The sequence below is a fragment of the Sphaerodactylus townsendi genome, linkage group LG05, assembly GCF_021028975.2.
Source record: "Sphaerodactylus townsendi isolate TG3544 linkage group LG05, MPM_Stown_v2.3, whole genome shotgun sequence".
Classification (NCBI taxonomy): domain Eukaryota; kingdom Metazoa; phylum Chordata; class Lepidosauria; order Squamata; family Sphaerodactylidae; genus Sphaerodactylus; species Sphaerodactylus townsendi.
In genome coordinates, this window is record NC_059429.1 from 127,156,328 (window position 1) to 127,178,571 (window position 22,244).

The 22,244-nt window shown below is 46.3% G+C and overlaps 1 protein-coding gene across 1 annotated transcript in view; it reads right to left on the reverse strand.

Annotated features, from left to right (window-relative positions):
- The window catches only part of CABLES2 (Cdk5 and Abl enzyme substrate 2), a 74,047-nt gene extending 54,031 nt beyond the window's left edge, over positions 1 to 20,016 (reverse strand). Inside the window, exon 1 of the mRNA XM_048497321.1 lies at positions 19,314 to 20,016. Within this exon, the coding sequence (XP_048353278.1) occupies positions 19,314 to 20,014 (701 nt within the window). The 5' untranslated portion in view covers positions 20,015 to 20,016. The remainder of the gene's footprint in view (positions 1 to 19,313) is intronic.
- Between the last annotated feature and the right edge of the window lie 2,228 nt (positions 20,017 to 22,244).

Genomic DNA, 22,244 nt, shown 5'->3' on the forward strand with positions numbered 1-22,244 from the left:
TGTGTCCAGAATGCACATAAAAGCCCCAAGCAATATTTGTTTAACTTGATGGAAGTATTATGACTCCTGTTCCAAAGATGATGTTTAGAATCTCCTCTACCCCAGGATAAAGAACATGAACACAGAAAACAACAATGTAAGGATTTCTCCCTGCTGAGAAAGATAGGTCTTGAAAGTTTTCTCCGTGCCTTTGTGCATTAACTCATTTAGTAAACTGAAGTTCACTTAAGATTAGTCCATAAATTTAAGATGTACTCCTTGAAAATTGTATGCCCCGACAACAAGTATTTGAACTGAAAAATTCAAGAGTGGTTTAAATGTTATATTTAAATAGATTCAGAGCTTTCTGCAGAACTTTCCCACTAATAATACTTGCAAGAATTTAGAGACACTACAGCATACCCTTTCTTAACATTCTTCAAATTAAAAAGTCATGGAGGAGGCTCGCAGGATGACTGGGCCGGTCACACTCTGTCAGTCTAGCCTACCACACAGAGTTGTTGTGAAGATAAAACTGAGGTGAGGAGAATGATGTAAACGGGGGATAAATGAAGTTTAGCAAATAAATAAATATGCGGGTCTTTCCTTTATTCTTACAGAGCGCTGCAGCTTTAGTACACAGGAAACCAGGCAGCGTATGCCAACATGGCATAGTGGTTAAGAGAGGAGGACTCTGCTGTATGTCTAGACCAGGCCTTCTGGAGTACCGGTAGATAGAAGAAGAAGAAGAGTTTGGATTTATATCCCCCCTTTCTCTCCTGTAGGAGACTCAAAGGGGCTTACAATCTCCTTGCCCTTCCCCCCTCACAACAAACACCCTGTGAGGTGGGTGGGGCTGAGAGAGCTCCGAGAAGCTGTGACTAGCCCAAGGTCACCCAGCTGGCGTGTGGGGGAGTGTACAGGCTAATCTGAATTCCCCACATAAGCCTCCACAGCTCAGGCGGCAGAGCGGGGAATCAAACCTGGTTCCTCCAGATTAGATACACAAGCTCTTAACCTCCTACACCACTGCTGCTCCTCCTTGTATGGGACAAGGTAGTGATTGTGTGAACTGACTTTATCAAAAAGCTTTACATCTGAGGAGGCCTCTGCGAAAGCCCAATTCACATAAAACAAGTCTTGATGCTACTATTACTGAATACTGAACAAGACACATTCGCAGCATAATCTCAAACCCCACCACCACATCTGTGGGTATGTGGTATTCAAAAGCTGGCTCAGCGTGCCCTTAATTTCCTTCCTCCTTCGACCAAAGTTCATTTATAAACTGACTGTTCGAGCCACATGTTTGCTCGAAGCCTGTGGTGAACCAGAAGGAGGAATGCGTGAGAAACACTTTTGACATGAATTTTAACTGAATTGGTTCTGTGTCAGTAACACAAAACACCTCACGACTCTAGTGTCAACAGCAATAAAATAGCCCTTCAGAGCAGAGATTTTGTTTTTTGGAAGCAATGACCACAGTTTCCATGAGGTCAGCTACAGCCGAACAACCCCCAGTTTATGGACAAATATGGAGATTCTTATACTGAGAAACACCAGTGGCAAAAGGTCATACAACTGTCTAAATATTTATTCATTACACACACAGAGAAAAAAATGCTCTTTTACCACACGAACCCAAACAAGACAGCTCTTTGCTATGTGGGGTTTGAAAAGAGACCACGATTGGGCCACAGTTATACTACAAGAGGTGAGGCACAATTGGACTGAACCAGACCTTCCTCAGAAACAGTGTACGGTCAAGCCACTAGAGTGTGACTAGAAAGTCCGCATGGTGTAGTGGTTAAGAGCAGGTGGACTCTAACCTGGAGAACTGGGTTTGATTCCCCACTCCTCCACATGACGCCTGCTGGGTGACCTTTGGGCTAGTCACAGTTCTCTCTGAATTCTCTCAATTTCCACATATGTTGTGGGAGAGAAGGTGATTGTAAGCCACTTTAAGATGCTTTTCAGCAGAGGGAAGTGGGGTATAAAAGCCAACTCTTCTTATTCTTAACTACTCACTCATGGCCACCCCAGGACCATGGGCTTTTGAAGGCACGAGATGAGCAGAGGTGGTTTGCTGCCTTTCTACGCAGTAGCAACCACGGTCTTCCTTGATGGTTTCCCATCCAAAGTACTAACTTTGGACAACTCTTAGCCCTGCCAGTGCTGGTTTGGGAAATAACTAGAGATTTTTGAGCAGAGCCAGAGGAGGGCAGGGTTTGAAGGACTTCAACGGGGAATAATGCCATACAGCGCATCTTCCAAAGAGGTCAGCTGTGAAAAAGGCAACTGTGAAAAAGGCAAACTCTATGCTGGGGATAATTAGGAAAGGAGTTGATAATAAAACTGCAAGGATTGTCATGCCCTTATATAAAGCCGTGGTGCGACCGCACTTGGAGTACTGTGTTCAGTTCTGGTCGCCACATCTCAAAAAGGATATCGAAGAGAGGGAAAAAGTGCAGAAAAGGGCAACGAGGATGATTGAGGGACTGGAGCACCTTCCTTATGAGGAGAGGCTGCAGCGTTTGGGACTCTTTAGTTTGGAGAGGAGACGTCTGAGGGGGATATGATTGAAGTCGATAAAATTATGCATGGGGTAGAAAATGTTGACAGATAAATTTTTCTCTCTTTCTCACAATACCAGAACCAGGGGGTATACATTGAAAATGCTGGAGAGAAGAATTAGGACTAATAAAAGGAAACACTTCTTCACGCAACGTGTGATTGGTGTTTGGAATATGCTGCCACAGGAGGTGGTGATGGCCACTAACCTGGATAGCTTTAAAAGGAGCTTGGACAGATTTATGGAGGAGAAGTCGATTTATGGCTACCAATCTTGATCCTCTTTGATCTGAGATTGCAAATGCCTTAACAGACCAGGTGCTCGGGAGCAACAGCCGCAGAAGGCCATTGCTTTCGCATCCTGCACGTGAGCTCCCAATGGCACCTGGTGGGCCACTGCGAGTAGCTGAATGCTGGACTAGATGGTCTGGTCTGATCCAGCTGGCTTGTTCTTATGTTCTTATGTCACTTTCCCCAGATGAATGGATTGATATCATTTGCTGTTATGATCCCACGAGATCTCTAGCTATTTACCTAGAGACTGGCAACCCAACAATACTGTTTAGCTTCCAAGTTCTGAGGGGAATGGGCTGGGCTGGACTATTCAGGTTACTTAATCTAGCACACATGTTTGTAATAGAGGGAAGAGAGAGAACAGGGAGGATACCAGCTGGAACAGCTCGTTGATGATCTGATTCTCACTTTATGTTTACAAAGCTGGACAAGAATCACTGGGGTGCTGTGTGGTTTCCGGGCTGTATGGCCGTGTTCTAGTAGCATTTTCTCCCAATGTTTCGCCTGCATCTGTGGCTGGCATCTTCAGAGGGTCCTCTGAAGATGCCAGCCACAGATGCAGGCGAAACTTCAAGTGCCACTGTGACTATGACTCCCTGTGCTTCACCCCCCCACCCCAAATCTCACCTCTCCTACAAAGAGCTTGTACCTCACCCCACGACGGCTTTAGTCTCAATCACGGTAAGGCCCAGAACATGAGGTTGCATGGAAATCCTGTTGCTCCACTGAGAATTTGCAGTTGCAAAGTCCTTACAGCAAGAATCTTCACCCCGGTATAAAATCAATATTGACACCTCCCTAACCTTCGAACGGAGAGCACTTTTAGAACCAAGGACAGCTTGCCCTGGGAAACCCAGCGATTAACTCCTGTCCTTGCGTTCACCAGACTGACCCAGGGATTGCTGAATTCAGCTCTGACAAAAAGCTGCAGCCTGAATAATTATGAAAGTTCAGTATTATTTCTGACAATGTTTCACCGATTCAAGTTTCCACTTGTTGTGGGCGTTCTCCAAGCTTCCCAGGGAAGTATTTTTTGCCAGGTAGCCTTTCTAGCCAAATGCTCTTCTTCTCTTCTGTGTTGGCGCTGTCGCAGGGCCTCACAAGAACACAACCGGAGGCACCTGCTTTCTTTACGTTGTTCATACTGTCAGCCTGCAGATTCTTCAGCCATCTCGAACGCCGTTGCAAATCCAGCCAACTTGTACAGAAATTCATTAAAAATTCAATTAAAAATCCCGAAAAATTTAATAAAACTTGGGGCTTGTTAATAAAATATTTAAATAAGGGAATATAATTGGTTTGTGAAATGTTGGCGACATTTATAAAGTATATACTTCATGGAATATTGGACTGGCTGTATAAGACTTGGTGGTTTTGTTTTTTTCTGTTTGTTTTTTAAAATAGCAAGATAACTCCTTTTGATCTTCGTTTCAAGTTTGTTCAAGCTAATGCATTTAGTGGCATAGGAGGTTAAGAGCTCGTGTATCTAATCTGGAGGAACCGGATTTGATTCCCAGCTCTGCCGCCTGAGCTGTGGAGGCTTATCTGGGGAATTCAGATGGGCCTGTGCACTCCCACACACGCCAGCTGGGTGACCTTGGGCTAGTCACAGCTTCTCGGAGCTCTCTCAGCCCCACCTACCTCACAGGGTGTTTTTTGTGAGGGGGGGAGGGCAAGGAGATTGTAAGCCCCTTTGAGTCTCCTGCAGGAGAGAAAGGGGGGATATAAATCCAAACTCCTCCTCTTCTTCTATATTTCATATAAGTATTAATTTCACATATTGTACATTATGATATGCTGATTTGATTGTATAGAATTTAATTAGTTTAATGATTGAAACGGTTAATAAACATATATATATTTTTTTAAAAAAGTTCATTAAAAATTCTGGCAGCACACCAAGAGAGCGCCCTGTTTTCTTCCTCTCCAGACTCCTCTCTCTTTTGTAAGTCTTACAACCAAAGGATGGGATGGGGCAAATGGGTGGAGGCAGGTCAGCCCAAAGAAGCCTTCTTTAAAATTAAACGCCAAGCGTTCCTTTTTATAAATTGCAGCAGAATCCATGGAAAAACAAGTCCATGATTTTTATTTGCCGTGTTCAAACATGCGGCATTTTTTTGAGTGAAGCGAGTCACGTCTAACTTTGGATCACGGCGTTCTGCAAGTTTTTGCTTGGCCTCCAGCTCTCAAACTTCCCCATACTGATGACTATGCCAGTTCTTTTGTTCAAGCCCACTCTGACCTGCCCCTGGACTTATTTTCCAGAGCTGAGACCCACTGATTCAAAAGCAGGTGACAGGAAGTAAGGTGACATCACAGCCATGTGACGGGAAGAGGAGAAGCCCTGATTAAAAAACCGTTTTCACCCCTCATGTTGTTATTCTGCTGCAGGCGCTCTGATGCCCTTCTTCTTCGAAAGCATGCGCACTAGCAGGAAATCCTTCTAAAAAGTTGCAACAGCAAAAACAGGGGCTATATAAGGGCTTGCAACAAAAGAGGAAAGGGTTGGCAATTGAAGACCACGACTCTGCATGGCCTCATTCCCTTCCCCCCGACCCCCCGGACCACACCTGCCTGCCAACACAGCTAGTGGCAGCCTGGGAGTGCTGCCTGTCTGCCAGTGTGGCTGAGCATTGTTTCCACAGTGCGATTCAGCCCTCCCCCACCTTCGATGTGGCTGTTAGATTTGCAGGATTTTGCAGGAGAAGTTTTACTTGCTTGGGGAAAAAAACCTGTGGCTGTTATATGGGGATGTTTCTGTGATTATTACCCTGTTTCCCCGAATATAAGACATCCCCGGAAAATAAGACGTAGTAGAGATTTTGGTGAAGTGCGAAATATAAGGCATCCCCCAAAAGTAAGACGTAGCAAAGTTTTTGTTTGGAAGCATGCCTGACGAACAGAATACAGAAATATAAGACATCCCCTGAAAATAAGACATAGCGCATCTTTGGGAGCAAAAATTAATATAAGACACTGTCTTATATTCGGGGAAACACGGTATTGTAGATTTTTGGGATTTCTTCTTTACTGCTATGAGGTCTGTTAAACACCACTGCGAAATTTGGCAGAAAAGTAATATTCCAAACAACTATTATATCTGCCTGTTTAAATGGGCAGCCCCATCCAAAGCTCCGGCAGTGGGCAATGGTGCCGCCCCTCAGCCTCCAAGTGGGCTTTCTGGTGGTATGGGGAGGCAGACGACGACGAAAAAACCCCCATCACTGGAGAGCCCTCCACTGTGTTCTATGGACTAGTGTCTGAAAGCCAGGGCCACAGCATACTGCCACTAATGTCGGGACCACACCTGCCTGCCAACACAGCTAGTGGCAGCCTGGGAGTGCTGCCTGTCTGCCAGTGTGGCCAAGCATTGCTTCCACAGTGTGATTCACCCCACCTCCTTCAATGAGGCTATTAGATCTGCAGGCATACTTCTAAATATACATCTAAAGCCACTGTGGTGTAGTGGTTAACACAGACTAGGATCTGTGAGGCCCAGATTCAAATTCCCATTCTGCCATGGCAGCTTGCTGGGTGACTCTGGGCTGGTCACACACATCTAGCCTACCTCACAGGGCTCTTGTGGGGATAAATGAAAGATTGGAGAATGACGTAAACTACTTTGGGTCCTTGCTGGGAAGGACGGTAGGGTATGAATGAAGTACGTAAGCAACACATTACAAATGCAATCGTACAGCATGCATGGCAAAAGGCTTCTATCCCACAAAGAAGAGGAAGAAGAAGAAGAGAAGTTTGGATTTATATCCCCCTTTCTCCCCACAGCAGATACCTTGTGAAGTAGGTGGGGCTGAGAGAGTTCAGAGAGAACTGTGACTACCCCAAAGTCACACAGGAGTGAGCAAACAAATCCGGTTCACCAGCTAAGAGCTCACCACTCATGTGGAAGAGTGGGGAATCAAACCCGGTTCTCCAGATCAGAGTCCACCTGCTGTTACCCGCTACACCACGCTGCCTCTCGCAATGTACATTTCAACATATGTGCATGAGAGACAGACAGAAGCAGAGCTGAAGTTTCAGCTTTTCGAAGTTTAGCGTTGGCCTAGTTACACCTTCTACCCCCCTTTTCCCAGTAGGCAGACATTCTTCTCTAGCCGGATAAAAGCTATCCCGTATCTCAAAAAAGGCTAAAAATATCACGGTCTTTTGGGTTTGTTGCAGCAAACATTCAAAGGCAACCGCTGAAGAGAACAAAGCCCCAAGTCTGCCAATCTCCTATCCTGTCGAGTACTGCTTTTAGATTTCATTGCAAAGCTAATTCTAAAGCAATGCTTTCCTGGGCTCTTTTTATAATCTTGTAACGGAGTCCCTTGAAGAAAAAAGAAATCAAGCTGCTTTCAATATTTGCTCTCAAAAGATTAAAAAGAGTCAAATGCAAACACCCAAAACTAAATAAATCTACCCCAGCAGTGGGAGTCAGCATCATGCCAGTCCGAAAAGCCATTAGTTTTGAATCTTGTAGGGACAGGATCGTAACGTGCTTTTCCTTATTGGATGCGGAGTAGAGATATCTGCTAGTTCATCTCTCCCGCTGGGGCTCAGATACAAATGGTATTTTGTTTTTCAGCCATTTCCCCCGACTGTATGCAGCTGGGATCCTCCAATTCCAGGCGCAGTCATCCAAGTCAAAGGGAAAAAACCCCCAAATTTCACATAGCTTAGTCTTCAGAGGTGTAGCTTCTAACCATAAGAGCCGCTGCGCCGCATCAGAACGGCTGTCCATTGAATGTAGCATTCTGCTTTACACCATGGCCAACCAGATATCCCCAGAAACCCTAACCATAGGGCATAAAAGCCAAAGCCTTCTGCTGTTCTCCCAGCAATGGTGTTTGGAGATATACTGCTTTTGAATATGGAGGTTCCCATTAAGCTACCATGAAGCAGCAGATGGAAAGCTCTCCAACATATGCTGCCACAGGAGGTGGTAATGGCCACTAACCTGGATAGCTTTAAAAAGGGCTTGGACAGATTTATGGAGGAGAAGTCGATTTATGGCTACCAATCTTGATCCTCCTAGATCTCAGATTGCAAATGCCTTAACAGTCCAGGTGCTCGGGAGCAACAGCCGCAGAAGGCCATTGCTTTCACATCCTGCATGTGAGCTCCCAAAGGCACCTGGTGGGCCACTGCGAGTAGCAGAGAGCTGGACTAGATGGACTCCAGTCTGATCCAGCTGGCTTGTTCTTATGTTCTTAACATCTTTGATATTTACAAGCCACAAAATAAGCCTGACCATCCATTCATCCCAAGGAGAGGGGACCTGTTCCATTCTTGACCACTAGGATCATAGAGGAGAAACTAAAGGAAATAGTCATCTATTGCTGGTGAATGTAGGTTAGAACAGGGAGGCATCCAAAGGAAAGGGAGTTGTAATAATGTCCGATTTTAACACCCTTCGTACTGACTGGATAAATACGGGATCCTGTTATGCCAAAGAGGTGACATTTTTAGAAAACCTAAATGGCAGTGCCCTAGAATAGTTGTGCCACGGAGCCGACCAGAGGGAAGGGCAACTCTGAATTTAATTCTCGGTGATGTTCTCAAGGTCAAGTGCAAGGTGTGGATGTGGTTGAACTGAAGGGAAACCATGACAACAATAGAATCCACTTTAATTTATATCTGTGGGAAAGTTCCAGGGAACTCCAACACTGCCATATTTGACTTCAAAAGAGGAAGTTTCTCTGAAATGAGGACCCAGGTAAAAAGGAAGTTAATTGCAAGGGACAGTCAAGATGCTCAAATATCTGGAAATGACTTAGGAGGTTACTGGAAATCTCAACGCTACGGGCTCAGTTAAAATGTATCCCAGAGGTCAGGGAAGATGGTACCAAGCCTCGCTTTGGAAACTGGAAGTCTTGCCCAAACAAGGCAAATGAAAAAGAAAACATACTTGCATGAAGGAAATACAAACAGACATTTAGGGATGGAATAAAAGATTAAGAGGTGTGTATTGTCAAGAGTATCAAGACCAACATTAAAGACTTCTTTAAATGCAGTGGGAGTCAAGAAGCCGGCTAGGGAAGTGGTTGGATCATTGGATGAAAATGGAATTTTAAAAGTCCTAAAGGAGGTTAGGTCATACTGATTTCCCCGAAAAGAAGACCTATCATGGGCTCATTCCGCACATGCAGAATAATGCACTTTCAAACTACTTTCAGTGCTCTTTGAAGCTGTGCGGAATGGCAAAATCCACTTGCAAACAGTTGTGAAAGTGGTTTGAAAACGCATTATTTTGCGTGTGTGGAAGGGGCCATAATTTTTCAGGATTTTTGGAGGAGGCTTAAAATATAAGCCCTACTCCAAAAATAAGCCCTACCGGTAGTTATGGATCAGGACGGTGTGATCCAGCAGGGTGCTCCCCGCCAATGAAGATGCGGCTTGCATCACACGTGATGGGGAAGCAATGGGGCTGCCAAGAGCCCGCCTTAATTAATTGTGAAGATACCGTATTTCCCCTAAAATAAGCCCTACTCATAAAATAAGCCCTAATGCATCTTTTGGTGCAAAAATTAATATAAGACTCTGTCTTATTTGGGGGAAACACGGTAATTGATTTGAACCTCGTCCATTCTTTTCTGTCTTCAGGAATGAAAATGCAGGGCAATACCTATTCCTGAATGTATGGTTCAGGAGCAGTAAAGGAGAAGTAGGGGGAAACTGTGGTGAGAAGGGAGGAAGAACGTAGTCAAATGCTAACAATTATCACCGGGACCAGATGGTATCTATTCTAGAGTTCTTAACTTAAATGTGGAATTGCTGATACACAATAAAGATAGTAACATGTCCCTAAGACTAGCCTCTGGCCAGGAATACTGGAGAGTGGCCATCGTAACAAACATTTTTTTAAAAAGGGATCCAGGGGCATTCTAGGTAAATTGATGGAAAGCAAGATTAAAGATTAAACTGCCAGGTATATACATAAAAATCAACAGGGCATGTGAAATCCACACAGGTAAGTTCTTCTGTACTGCCGGCGTCCCACTTTGGTCAGGCATCAGAATTCATTGGATTGCATACCAATAAGCTCCTCTTACATTCTGGAGAAGGTCATAAAGACCAGTTTGAAGATCTATGGCCAATCTGGATTTCTAATCTAAAAACAATGGGCAAATAGCCAATGACCTACAGGTACAGATGCTCCATAATTTTTTTTTTAAAAAAATCCGGCTATACCTCCAATAAAATGAATGTGTGAGGGTACTAAACAAAACCTCACCAAATCCTTAAAAGGATTTTAAATCCTTCTAAAATATGCCATCAATTGAACTAGCTCCTTTAAACGTTTGCTAAATGTTTGACTAATGCAGATGTACCACTGGTTATTAATTTCTTCTGAAAAATAACTCCAGATACCATAATAATTGAATTCAGGAGATGTCTACGGGGCATTTTCACCACTCTGATTTTCAATTTCAGAAACAATGGTTGGGAGAATAAAAGAAAAGAACCAAGTGCACAACAGATCAATAGATTCCTCCAACCTTATGGCCATTCATAATGGATCAACAAACAAATAACAAAGCACTGAGAGGTGTCCCAAAGAGAACGACTATTGGACACTTACCGTGAAGGGTCTTCCTCCTCTGAGCCACTCCATAAATATTTGAAACCATAGAAAAAGATAATAAGTTTGGGGGAAAGGGAAGTATATGTAACACTTCCATATTAAACATATCCTTTATTTCTCAGACAAAATATGCATCATGCATAACGAAACATATATCATCGTGCTATTTGGCATATTTATGGAAAAATATAAATGCCTTAGTTTTATACAAGTAGAAATATGACGAAAGACAATTAGTCTGAGCTGCCAACTGCTGAACCCATGGCTACCAACAGAGCACAAATCTTAGTTTCTGCCAACTGATAGGTAGGAAAGAATAAATGCTGAAAAGACAAAGGCATAGATTTTTGTTGGGAACAAGAAGAAAGTAAAACGTTCGGAAACAGTTTCACGCCGTGACTTGATATTAACAGGACACTCGGATTAAACGCTGTAATGCTAAAAACAATGATCTCTTCATGGACTTATCAAATATTTCAGCATATTAACAGTGGACAAAGTGTCATGTTTAGACAATGTACTCCTGAAGATAAAGGTTGTTTTCATAGTTCTTTTAGTGCTGCCCTACATTTTCATTTGTTAGTTGGAAAACATGGGGACAAAAACCTGTTCTTCTCCCCATTTATTCTAGTTTTTCCCCCCTGGGCTTCTACACCTCTATGCAATGTATAGGTTCATTTAGGACATGGATTCTAAAATGCAGGCACTTCATCCGTTAGAGAAGCAAGGAAGGCTGGGGAAATTGAGTCACACAAAGAGGCCATTTATCTACCTAGCCCAATAAAAACCACACCAATTGGTAGAAATTCTTCAGGGGTCTCAGAAGGGGCGTACTGCCCAGGGGGACATATGAGAGCAAATGTCCCCTGGCAGCGGCCATTTAGTCATGTGAGGGGGCAGAAAATCGCCTCCCACACCCCTCCCTTTCCCCTCAAAGGTCTCGCATGGCCGGTGTTCTCTGGAGAAGGAAGGGCCCACCTCTCTGTGGACAGCGTGCTGGGCCAGCTGCCCTGAGGACACCCTGCTGCTGCTGCCCCATCCGCAAGCCTTCTGGGCAGTGGCCCCGCTGGGCGGCAGAAAAAGTCAGGAAGGTGGGTACACAGGCTCCTGGCCTTTGCAGGCCTCCAGCCCTTCTCTTTGCCTCAGGGGCCGCCAGGTGTGTGTGTGTGTGTGGGGGGGGGGGAATGGAAAACTCAGTTCTTGCCCCGGGTTCCGGGTTCTGTCGATACGCCACAGGTAGAGAAAAACATTTCTTATTCCCATCAACTACCTGGTCCTTTAACTGGCAGGGGCCTCAGGTAGGGGCCATATTACACCAGTCCTTTTCCACCTTCATCGGCTGACCGTTGAGTACTGAGTTATCTTCAAGGTCCTGGTTTCGACCTTTAAGGCCTTGAGTGGTCTTAGGCCTGCAAACCTTAGGGCACAGGTGTCAAACTCGTGGCCCTCCAGATGTTATGGACTACAGTTCCCATCATCCCCTGCCAGCATCATTCTGGCAGGGGATGATGGGAGCTGTAGTCCACAACATCTGGAGGGCCGCGAGTTTGACACCTGTGCCTTAGGGACCGCCTCTCCCCATACTGCCGAAGCAGGCCCCTCTGCTCCTTGGAGGGTAACCTTCTGGTAGTTTCTGGGATGAAAACCATCCGGCTGGCCTCAATGAGGGCCAGGGCTTTTTCGGTCCTGGCCCCTACCTGGTGGAATATGCTTCCGTCCGAAGTTAGGGCCCTGCGGGACCTGAGTAGCTTCCACAGGGCCTGTGACACAGAGCTATTCCACCGGGCGTTTTCGTAGGCCAGTTGGTTTAACTTCAGTTTAATAACATCTGTTTCTGGTTCCCCGGGGGGGGGGGGCATAATAGATTTAAGTTGCTATCTGATTTTAGGTATTTATGCTTTTATACTGTTATTATGGTTGTTTTATGCTTTTATTGTAACTGTTTTTATATTGTTTCCGCCCTGAGCCCTTCAGGGGAGGGTGGCATATTAGTTTAAATAATAAATAAATAAATATTAGGAACTGAATCTGACATATTCTGCTTACAACAGAGTTACATGCAATAGCTGTGACTTTTCCTATAACACTATTAAAAACGTTCGCACTAAAAACACTCACGTTTTACCCCCCCGCCCCCCAGGTCAAAATGCCCACATAAGATAAAATTGGAGGGCACATGAATGAGAAAGGGACACCAAAAACCCTATAATTTTTCTTAGGCCCAGGTGGTAGTTGTGCTGTGATTTGAACTAAAGTTCCCAGTTCTAATCTGACTCAATCGTAGTGGTGAGGCCGTAAATGAGAGAACCTAGCAAGGTTCCTTTAAAAAAAAAAAACCCTGACATGCAACACATTGTTCTTATGCAGCCCAAAAGAAACATGTTGCAGTATTTCATAGAATCATAGAGTTGGAAGAGACCCCAGGGGCCATCCAGTCCAACCCCCTGCCATGCAGGAACACACCATCAAAGCACTCCTGACAGATGGACATCCAGACTCTCTTAAAAAAACCTCTCTTAAAAAAACTCCACCACCCTCTGAGGTAATGCATTCCACTGTCTAAAAGCCCTTACTGTCAGGAAGTTTTTCCTGACGTTTAGGTGGAATCTCTTTTCCTGTGCCTTGAATCCATTACTCCTGGTTCTAGTCTCTGGAGCCACAGAAAACAAGGTTGCTCCCTCACCAACATGACATCCCTTCAAATATCTAAACAGGGCTATCATGTCACCTCTTCACCTTCTCTTCACCAAACTAAACATCCCCAGCTCCCTAAGTCTCTCCTCGCAGGGCATAGATTCCACACCTTTTACCATTCCGGTTGCCCTCCTCTGGACCCGTTCCAGCTTTGTGCAGAAGAACCCGTTCTATAAGTAGCTGCCCTGAACTGCGCAGGAGTTAGGGAGAGATCATATCGAACAATGCAGAACGAGGAAGGAGAAACGTCTACCGATTCAAAAGAGGTCACAAAGAGGGCATTACATCACGAGGCTCCTTTTGATTTATGTCACACCACAGAGTGGGTGGTGGCAGCGTCAATTGTGGGGAGAACTGATCAAAGGCTAGGGTGGCTGCAACTCTGATCTGGATGGTCCAGGTTACCCAGATCTCAGAAACGATGCAGAGCTAGCCCTGGTTAGTAACTACCGGTAGATGAGACACCCCAAAGGAAGTCCAGGGTTGCTCCACAAAGGCAGGAACTGGGAAGCCACTTCCAATAGACCAGGGGTCTGCAACCTGTGGCTCTCCAGATGTTCATGGACTACAATTCCCATCAGCCCCTGCCAGCATGGCCAACTGTAGTCCATGAACTGTCCATGAAGATCTGGAGAGCCACAGGTTGCAGACCCCTGCAACAGACTCTTGAAAAAACCCTATGGGGTTGTCCTAAGTCGAGGACATCTTGATGCCACTTTACACACACCCAGCACAGCTAGGATTTGGTACAGACTGTATGGGGGGAGGGGCAGGATGAACGTTTGGGAGGTATTTTACAAACCAAAAGGTAGTCACAGGTTTTGACTCCGGCACACAACCTGAGATTTTCAGGAATGTTCACGAACATGGTAGTGAGAAACAGGATCACCGCAGGAGGGACGGAGTTTGAGATGCCGCTAACGCCAGCACAGAAAGAGCAGCCCAGGTAGATCTCACCAAGCAGGAAGTGAGAAGGGGGACAGATAAGCAGTGTGCATTCACACCAGTGTAACGCATGCAATATCACAAAAATTACAATGCTACCTTTTGCTCAAATCTGTGTGTTGGGTCATAAGTGCATCAAGCCGTGGCCACCTTATGGCAACTTCATAGGCTTTTCAAGTCAACAGATGAACAGAGGTGGTTTACTATTGCCTCTCTGCATAGTGAGCCAGGACTTCCATGCTGGTCTCCCATCCAAGTACTAAACAAGGCTGACCCTATATAGCTTCTGAAATCTGACAGAAGTGGACTAGCCTGAATCATCCAGCTGAGGGCCAAATCTGCATCCAACATGCTAAAAAATATAGTTGATGCTGCTTCAGTCTACAATGACGTAAACATTATTGAAACACAGCCAGTTTAACACTGTTGGGTGATGTATTCCACCTCTGCGGGTCATGGAGAAGATCAGGAATTAGTCAGGACAACAAATGCCCACCCCAAACCTCTGAAAACCTCACTTGTTTTAGCTCCTATTGTTTCATCTATGTATTTGCAAGAATATTGCTGCAGCCACAATGGCTTGATTAAAAAAGAAAGGCAATCTCACATTTAGGATTCTTTCTGGGCTCCCACAAATCACACACACTACCATTATATCACTTACATACAAGTACCACCCACCATGGGAAATAGTAAGTTATCCCAGCTATTCCACCTTCGACGATGATTATTTCCTGTTTTACTACCAGAGATTTCTCTTAGCTAGCAATGTTGGGAATGGAAATCAAGTCTCATCGACATAAATCATTCTGTTGACCCACTAGGCTACAGATCTGTTGATCATTTAACCACCTGTAGAAAAAAAATAGATCTACCAGGACATGACTTATTTATTTGTTTACACAGTTAATGGGGGGGGGGGAGGGTGGCGCTGGAACAAAACAGCATACCCGCAAACTTGCATGTGGAATACTACAGGATGAAGATCATTATGATTTCTGAACATGGCAACTTGACTTATTAAAAACAGCCGTTTTTACTCCTTTGGTGAAGAATCACACGTCTCTCCTCCAGAGGCCAACCCTCCAAGTCCTACAGCATGCAAATCAGTTTGTATTAAGGTTCTTGAGAAGATAACTGGGGAAGACAGTGGCAAACCACCCTGTAAATAAAGTCTGCCTAGTAAAAATCATGACGTAATTGTCACCCCATAGGTCAGTAAACCTTTTCTTTAAAAGCAAGGGCTGAACAAAGGAAAGTAAATGTATGAGGAAAATATTTTGTTGCTGGGAAAAATAAATTATAGCTTACCAACTAGCTGTTCTTTCTGCCTGAAAACCCACGATGCTATACTGGGACTAGCAGATGACTGATCAAGGCTTGGTCAATGGACTGGTTAAATACTTAAAAACACTGGTTTGAATTCAATGGGATTTTAAAAAATCCCGCTTGTTCTCTAAGGACGTTAAGTCTCTGGCATCATTACCCGCCACCCGCATTCCAGAATGACAGGAAAACCGCGTAGCAGAAATGATAATACTTTTTTCGCCCTCCTTGACTAGGGAGTACAGGATTGGAATACAGATCCATTGACCATGGTCAAAGACAGGCAGATATGTGGCATGAAAAGAAACACATCTTACCATGACACGCCTCTGAAAATGCCAGTCATAGAGGCAAACAAAAGGTCAGGAGCAAAAACTACCAGACAACACAGCCCAGAAAACTCACAACAGCCAGTGGATCCCAGCTGTAAAAGCTGTGACAATCTACAGAAGAAGAAGAAGAGTTTGGATTTATATCCCCCCTTTCTCTCCTGCAGGAGACTCAAAGGGGCTGACAATCTCCTTGTCCTTCCCCCCTCACAACAAACACCCTGTGAGGTGGGTGGGGCTGAGAGAGCTCCAAGAAGCTGTGACTAGCCCAAGGTCACCCAGCTGGTGTGTGTGGGAGTGTACAGGCACATATTGTTTAAAGATTAAAAGCCCTCTTCTAGATTGCATGCAACCACATTCCTTTTCTCTGGTCCAATACTCCGTCGTGTTTCCTGGAGGAAGCGAATTCTTCATAAGAATATCGTTCTTGCTTCATGATCTCTGGGTTCACAGTTACGGTTTTTAACATAGGGATAATGTTGTGAAAGATTATCGCTGAGGAGACTTGTGGGTTCAGATCTTCACCTTGCCATAAAGTTCAGTGAGACTGCACCTCACAGCCCAGCCTACTTCGCAGGGTTTTCGTCAGAATAACAAGACCAATGTGCTGTCTTCCGGGAGAAGTTTCCTGAATCTCCCAGAGCAGTCCCTCATGCCCTAAAACTAAATCTTATTATGTATTTACAAAATGTGTCTTCTTTTTGCCAAGTCACAGCCACCCAAGCAGCTAACAAGCAAAAGGATAACATTATAAAACCGGTCATTAAAAACCAGGTAAAACAAACACAACACACAACACACATACACACACACACACAGAGAGAAACAGCAGTTAAAGCTCAGGTCTCTGAGTGAACGCCTGATGAAACAGAAGTCTTCACCTTCTTGGTGGAAGACAATGATATGAGAGAATAGATGAATGTCCTGGTTACAGTGTTTCATAATTTTGGCACCACGACTGAGAAGGCCCTGTTTCATCAGACTAACCCCAGAAGGTCCGGTTGGCTTGTGTAGCAGTAGATAGTACTTCTAGTATGTTGGCCCCAAACCATACAGGACTTTAAAGGCCAGGGTTAGCGCCTTGAATTGTGCCTGGAAACAGATTGAGAGCCAGAGCAGATAGACAAAGATTGGAGCAATAATACCCCTACGACCCACTCTAGTTAGAAAACCGGTTGCAGCTTTCTTTAAGGACTGAAGTATCCGAACACTCTCCAAGGGCAGCCCGATGAGCAGCGCAGTGCAGTAGTCTAATCTAGAACTGCCTGAGAAATGAACCACAACAGTCAGATCTCTCCTGCCTGGCTGTTAAAAGTCACTTCTGCCCATAGATGCCACCTACTTATCCAACAGTAGGCCCAGACTATGGACCCACACTTTCAAAGAGAGGGGTAGTGTCACCCAGGATACCTTAAATCCAGGGTTACGGGCTCCATTTTTTATAAACAGCGCTTAAACCACTTGAAAAATTGCTGAGCAACCAGGTGGATTCCTCTAACCACTGTCCATCATTCCACAACCCACAAACAGAACCCCAAGCTATTCTTTCCGCAGACACTGCTTCCTAGAGAGGTCTCTTGAGTAGGCAACAGCGAATCAGAGAACTAACAGCTCGCTGGGACGGAAAGATGCACCCCAAGCCCAACATTGGTTAAGCACCCACGGCCCAAAACAGCAGTTGTGCTTCTACTCTAGAGTGAAGTAAAGTTCCTTCAAAGGTCATGCAAGGAGGGAACTGTAAGCAGGAACGCCCCTCTGTCTGCAGACTCTTCACTAATTTATCCAACAGCCTGCAGGGACATGAAGAAGAGGGACAGGCTTACGATGATGGCCAAGTGGGAGAGAAAGAAAAGGCAGAGGAGAGAATCTTCCTCCATAAAGAGTATGTGATCAATGGGGTAGAAAATGTTGACAGAGAGAAAATTTTCTCTCTTTCTCACAATACTAGAACCAGGGGGCATCCATTGAAAATGCTGGGGGGAAGAATTAGGACTAATAAAAGGAAACACTTCTTCACGCAACGTGTGATTGGTGTTTGGAATATGCTGCCACAGGAGGTGGTGGTGGCCACTAACCTGGATAGCTTTAAAAAGGGCTTGGACAGATTGATGGAGGAGAAGTCGATCTTTGGCTACCAATCTTGATCCTCTTTGATCTCAGATTGCAAAAGCCTTAGCAGACCAGGTGCTCGGAAGCAGCAGCAGAAGGCCATTGCTTTCACATCCTGCACGTGAGCTCCCAAAGGCACCTGGTGGGCCACTGCGAGTAGCAGAGTGCTGGACTAGATGGACTCTGGTCTGATCCAGCAGGCTAGTTCTTATGTTCTTAATGTTTTGGCCCACAAGGCTCTTTCCAGCTAGCTTTTCTTAAGCCCTATTAGTATATCAACGGGAGGCCCCCAAAGAATGATGGATGCAGAAGAAAACAACAGCAAACCACTTCTGCTAGTCTCCTGCCTTGAAAACCGTACTGGATCACCATAAGTCAGCGGTGACTATACCCCCACATATCTCAACTGCCAGTCAGGGGCATAAAAATGAAGCTGGCTGCAAAACACAGAGCTTTATTCTCATCCTCCTTTGGAACAACCTGTCACCTCAGATTAGCCTCCAGTTTTAGAAATCCACGACAAAGCTGAGAATCCAAAGATACTCGGCAAAGATCCCGAATACACTCCTGGCTTTGGGGTCCAGTTTTAAGAAGTTAGGAGCCCTCCGCATTTCAGGCAGGTTTGTAGGAGTTTTTTCTTCAAAGGATCGTGGCTGTTATTGCCATGCTGGTAAAGGTCCCCTGTGGATCACTTTCGAGGCCTGTCACACGGAGATAGCTTTTTTTATTTCGAACAAACACATGTAAAGGGAAGTGGAACTTCCAAGGAAGAATGGCCAAGATTAAGGTGTTGGCATCTCCTTCACTGCAAACCAGACTCAAATAGAAGACAGGGGGATAAGAAACCTGGAAACAATATCTAGGAGGATTTTTTTAAAAGCTATTATGGTTTTTTGGGGGTTGTGAGACCATGTTATAGGTCTCTGGGCCGTGAGGCCGCGTTATGGGTTTTTCGGGTCGTGCAGCAGTTCCAGCAAGCTGTCGTGAGTTTCTCGGGCTGTGTGTTAGTTTTTGCTCCTTTGCTATGAAAGACTTTGACAACACAGCTTAAAAGATCTCTCGGGGTTTCCCCCCCCCCCCCCTTAATGCAAAGTTCAAAACAGAAGCAGCAAGAAGAATAAAGACCACCTCCTTGCAACCTGCATGGAAAGAAACCCAGTAGCAATTACGGGACACAGAGATTACAGGGAAGCGGGAGTAGTAAGAGCTAAGAAGCCGGAGCAGATAAACTTTTAAAAATATATATCTCTTGCCCTGCACGGACAACGCCCACAGACCTAAAACAAAAAAAAACAAAAAAAGCCCTCTTTTTTTTGGCACCACCCCTGAGCCACGACCTGGGCACTGGGGCTAGGAGAGGGATGCCCCGGTGCAAAGGAGGGGGAAACCCCAGGGCTTTGTGGACCACTTGCAAAGCCCAAGAGAGGAGGATGCTCGGCCGCCCCCTTCCCCCCACCCCGGGGGTCCCAGCAGCCCCCTACCTTTGCCTCTGGACTTCCAAAGGGAAGGCTCCTCCGGCGGCACTGCTCGGGGTGGGGCTCAGCAGCCCCTGGGGCGCGGGGCCCGGCTTGGGGGCGACCCCCAGGACCCCTGCCAGGGCGGCGGGGGAGGCGGCCGACGTGGCGGGGCTGCTCAGCAGCAACTGGGGCAGGATGGCGGCGGCGGCCAGGCCCCGCGAAGGGTCCAGCTTGACGGCGGCCGGGGGCAGCAGAAGCCCCTGCGGGGGGCGCCCGTTGGGGACCAGGAGGAGGCGGGCGGCCGGGTCGGCGGCGGCGGGGGTGGCATCCTCGTCCGGCGGCGGCGGCGGCGGCGGCTGCTCCTCCGCGGGGGCCGGGGCAGAGGAGGAGGAGGGCGGCTGCAATGGCTGCAATTGCTGCTCCGAGGCCAGGCAGGGCGGCCGCCCGTCGAGGGAGATGTTGTTGAGGAAGAGGAGGGCGGCCTGCCTCCGCCGCGAGTCTCCGCCCCGCTTCTTTGCAGCAGCAGCCGCGGCGGGTGGAAGCGGCGGCGGCGGCGGCGGCTCCCGCTGCTGCTGCTCGTCGGGCGGCCGGTTGGCGGAGGAGGCGCTCGCAGCAGCGGCCATTCCGGCTGGCCCCGGAGCAGCCGCCCGCCGGAGCTGACTCACCTCCCCGACGTCGCGCCCGGCCAGAGCGAGAGGCCGCTCGGGAAGCGCCCGGCTGGCCATTGGGCTGGTCGCGCGGGTATGTAAATATCGAACGCCCGGCGGCGGCGGTCATTGGGTTAGGACCGCTCCCATTGTTTAGGCCGGGCTTGCGGCCACGCCCCCTCCGCCGGCTCCTCGCCCCTCCCTCCCTGGCTTCTCCCTCCCTGTCTCTCTTTGTGAAGGGAATCCTGAACAGCTGGGTCCTAAAGCGCGCCGCTTCATGGCGGGAAGTCGTTCCCAAATCGTCAACAAAAGGATTTCGGGAAGGGGGAAAATTCTAGTGATCGGGTTGCCGCGATGGTGCGAAAAAGAGTCTGGGCCCCATCAATCGTTTGTCATGCCTCTCCAATCCGTAAAGTTAATGTACCTTCATTGCAATAATAGCAAATTGCAAACATTCATAGCAAATGCAAACATTCATAGCAAATTGCAAACATTCATAAACTACAAATTTATTCATAAACTTCAAACATTCATAAACTACAATCATGCAAGGGCACTGTAAGTTTGGGTACTGCTGCCAATGGCCAGGAGGGAGCTGACTGAAGTGGGGCACTGCAGTGTTGCATAATGGTCACAGGGTCCTATTATTAGAAGGCAACACAAAGCTGTGCTACACGTCGTATCCATGTGGATCCGAGTACATGGAGGTGCGCGGAAACAGGGCTTTGCTTTAATCACCCGTTTCTTCGTCTCCGTGTAGAGTCGTTCTGTGCATGCTCGCGCAGACGTGGATCCGTCAGTTTGAAAAAAAAAATCCCGACCCACAACACAACGCAGCAGCCAATCAGGATAGCCCCTGAAGGGATTGTGCGTTTGATCCGCCGACAGTGGGGACTCCTGCGTGGCTGCGGGGTTTCTGGGAACAAGGGGGCAGGCAGAAGCTGCAGTGGGGACCATGAAACTGTGCTCAAAAGGTCCCAAATCTAACCAAACCGGTTTAAATCTACTTTAATTTTGGAAGTGGGGAATCGACCATAGTTAGAAAATCAAAGGGTTAAATGCTATGAAGCTCACTGGGCAAGCCTGACCTTACCTTCTGGTGGCCTTAATTCGTTTATATATTTAGTTCATATATATATTTTTTGCGAATAGGGTCTGAAGTGGTTTACATAATTCTCTCCTCTGTTTTACCCTCACAACAGCTCTGCAAGGTAGGTTGAGACTGAGAGAATGTGATTGGCCCAATGTCAGCCAGTGAGCTTACATGTCATGAGCGGGGATTTGGACTGGTATCTTCCTGTAGATACTGGTCTGATGCTCTTTGCCCAACCTCACACTGGCATTCATTCATTCATTCATTCATTCATTCATTCATTCATTCATTCATTCATTCATTCATTGTCAGAATGCAAGGGGAGGACAAACTAGGACTCCCTGAATTCCATCAATGGAGAGAGGGCCTGAAAACAATAACTATAACATTCCAGATGCCTTCTCTATGGAGTCCAGGGAGAAGTCTAAAAATAGTAAAGGATTTATAGTCTTGGAGCAGGGTTACATCTCTTATTTCTGAGTTAAACAAAAAAGATAACCTGAGAAGGTTATATGAAATGTTTGCAGTTCCATTCCTGAAGTCAGAATGTCAAGTTAGGATCTGGAGACCCAAGTGTAAATCCCACTCAGTAAAGGTAGCTTGCTGGGAGACCTCAGGACCTCCATACACTCTCAACCTAACTACCTTATAGGGTTGTTGTGACGATAAAATGGAGGAGAGGAGAACAACGTAAGTCGCTTTGAGTCTCCATTAAACACGCCAGTTTCCTTCCACTATTCCTGTGGCCAGTGGGACAAAAGTAATATACAAAAAATTGCAGTTGGGTGATGTCAGTCAACTCTAGGAATGTCAGCAAACTCCATGGTTTACCATAAGGTTTCCAATGATTTCTAGGGACACGTCACTTCAAGGTTTTATCTGGAAATGACCTCACACTGTCACTCTATGGCACCAACCATGTCCGGGGGGCCCTTGACTCCCACCAATTGCCAGCCAGTGACTGGCAACCCTAGGCCCATTGGGGAGAAACATGAGATATAAGGACTAATAAAAGGAAACACTTCTTCATGCAACATGTGATTGGTGTTTGGAATATGCTGCCACAGGAGGTGGTGATGGCCACTAACCTGGACGGCTTGGATAGATTCATGGAGGAGAAGTCGATCTATGGCTACCAATCTTGATCCTCTTTGATCTGAGATTGCAAATGCCTTAACAGACCAGGTGATCGGGAGCAACAGCCGCAGAAGGCCA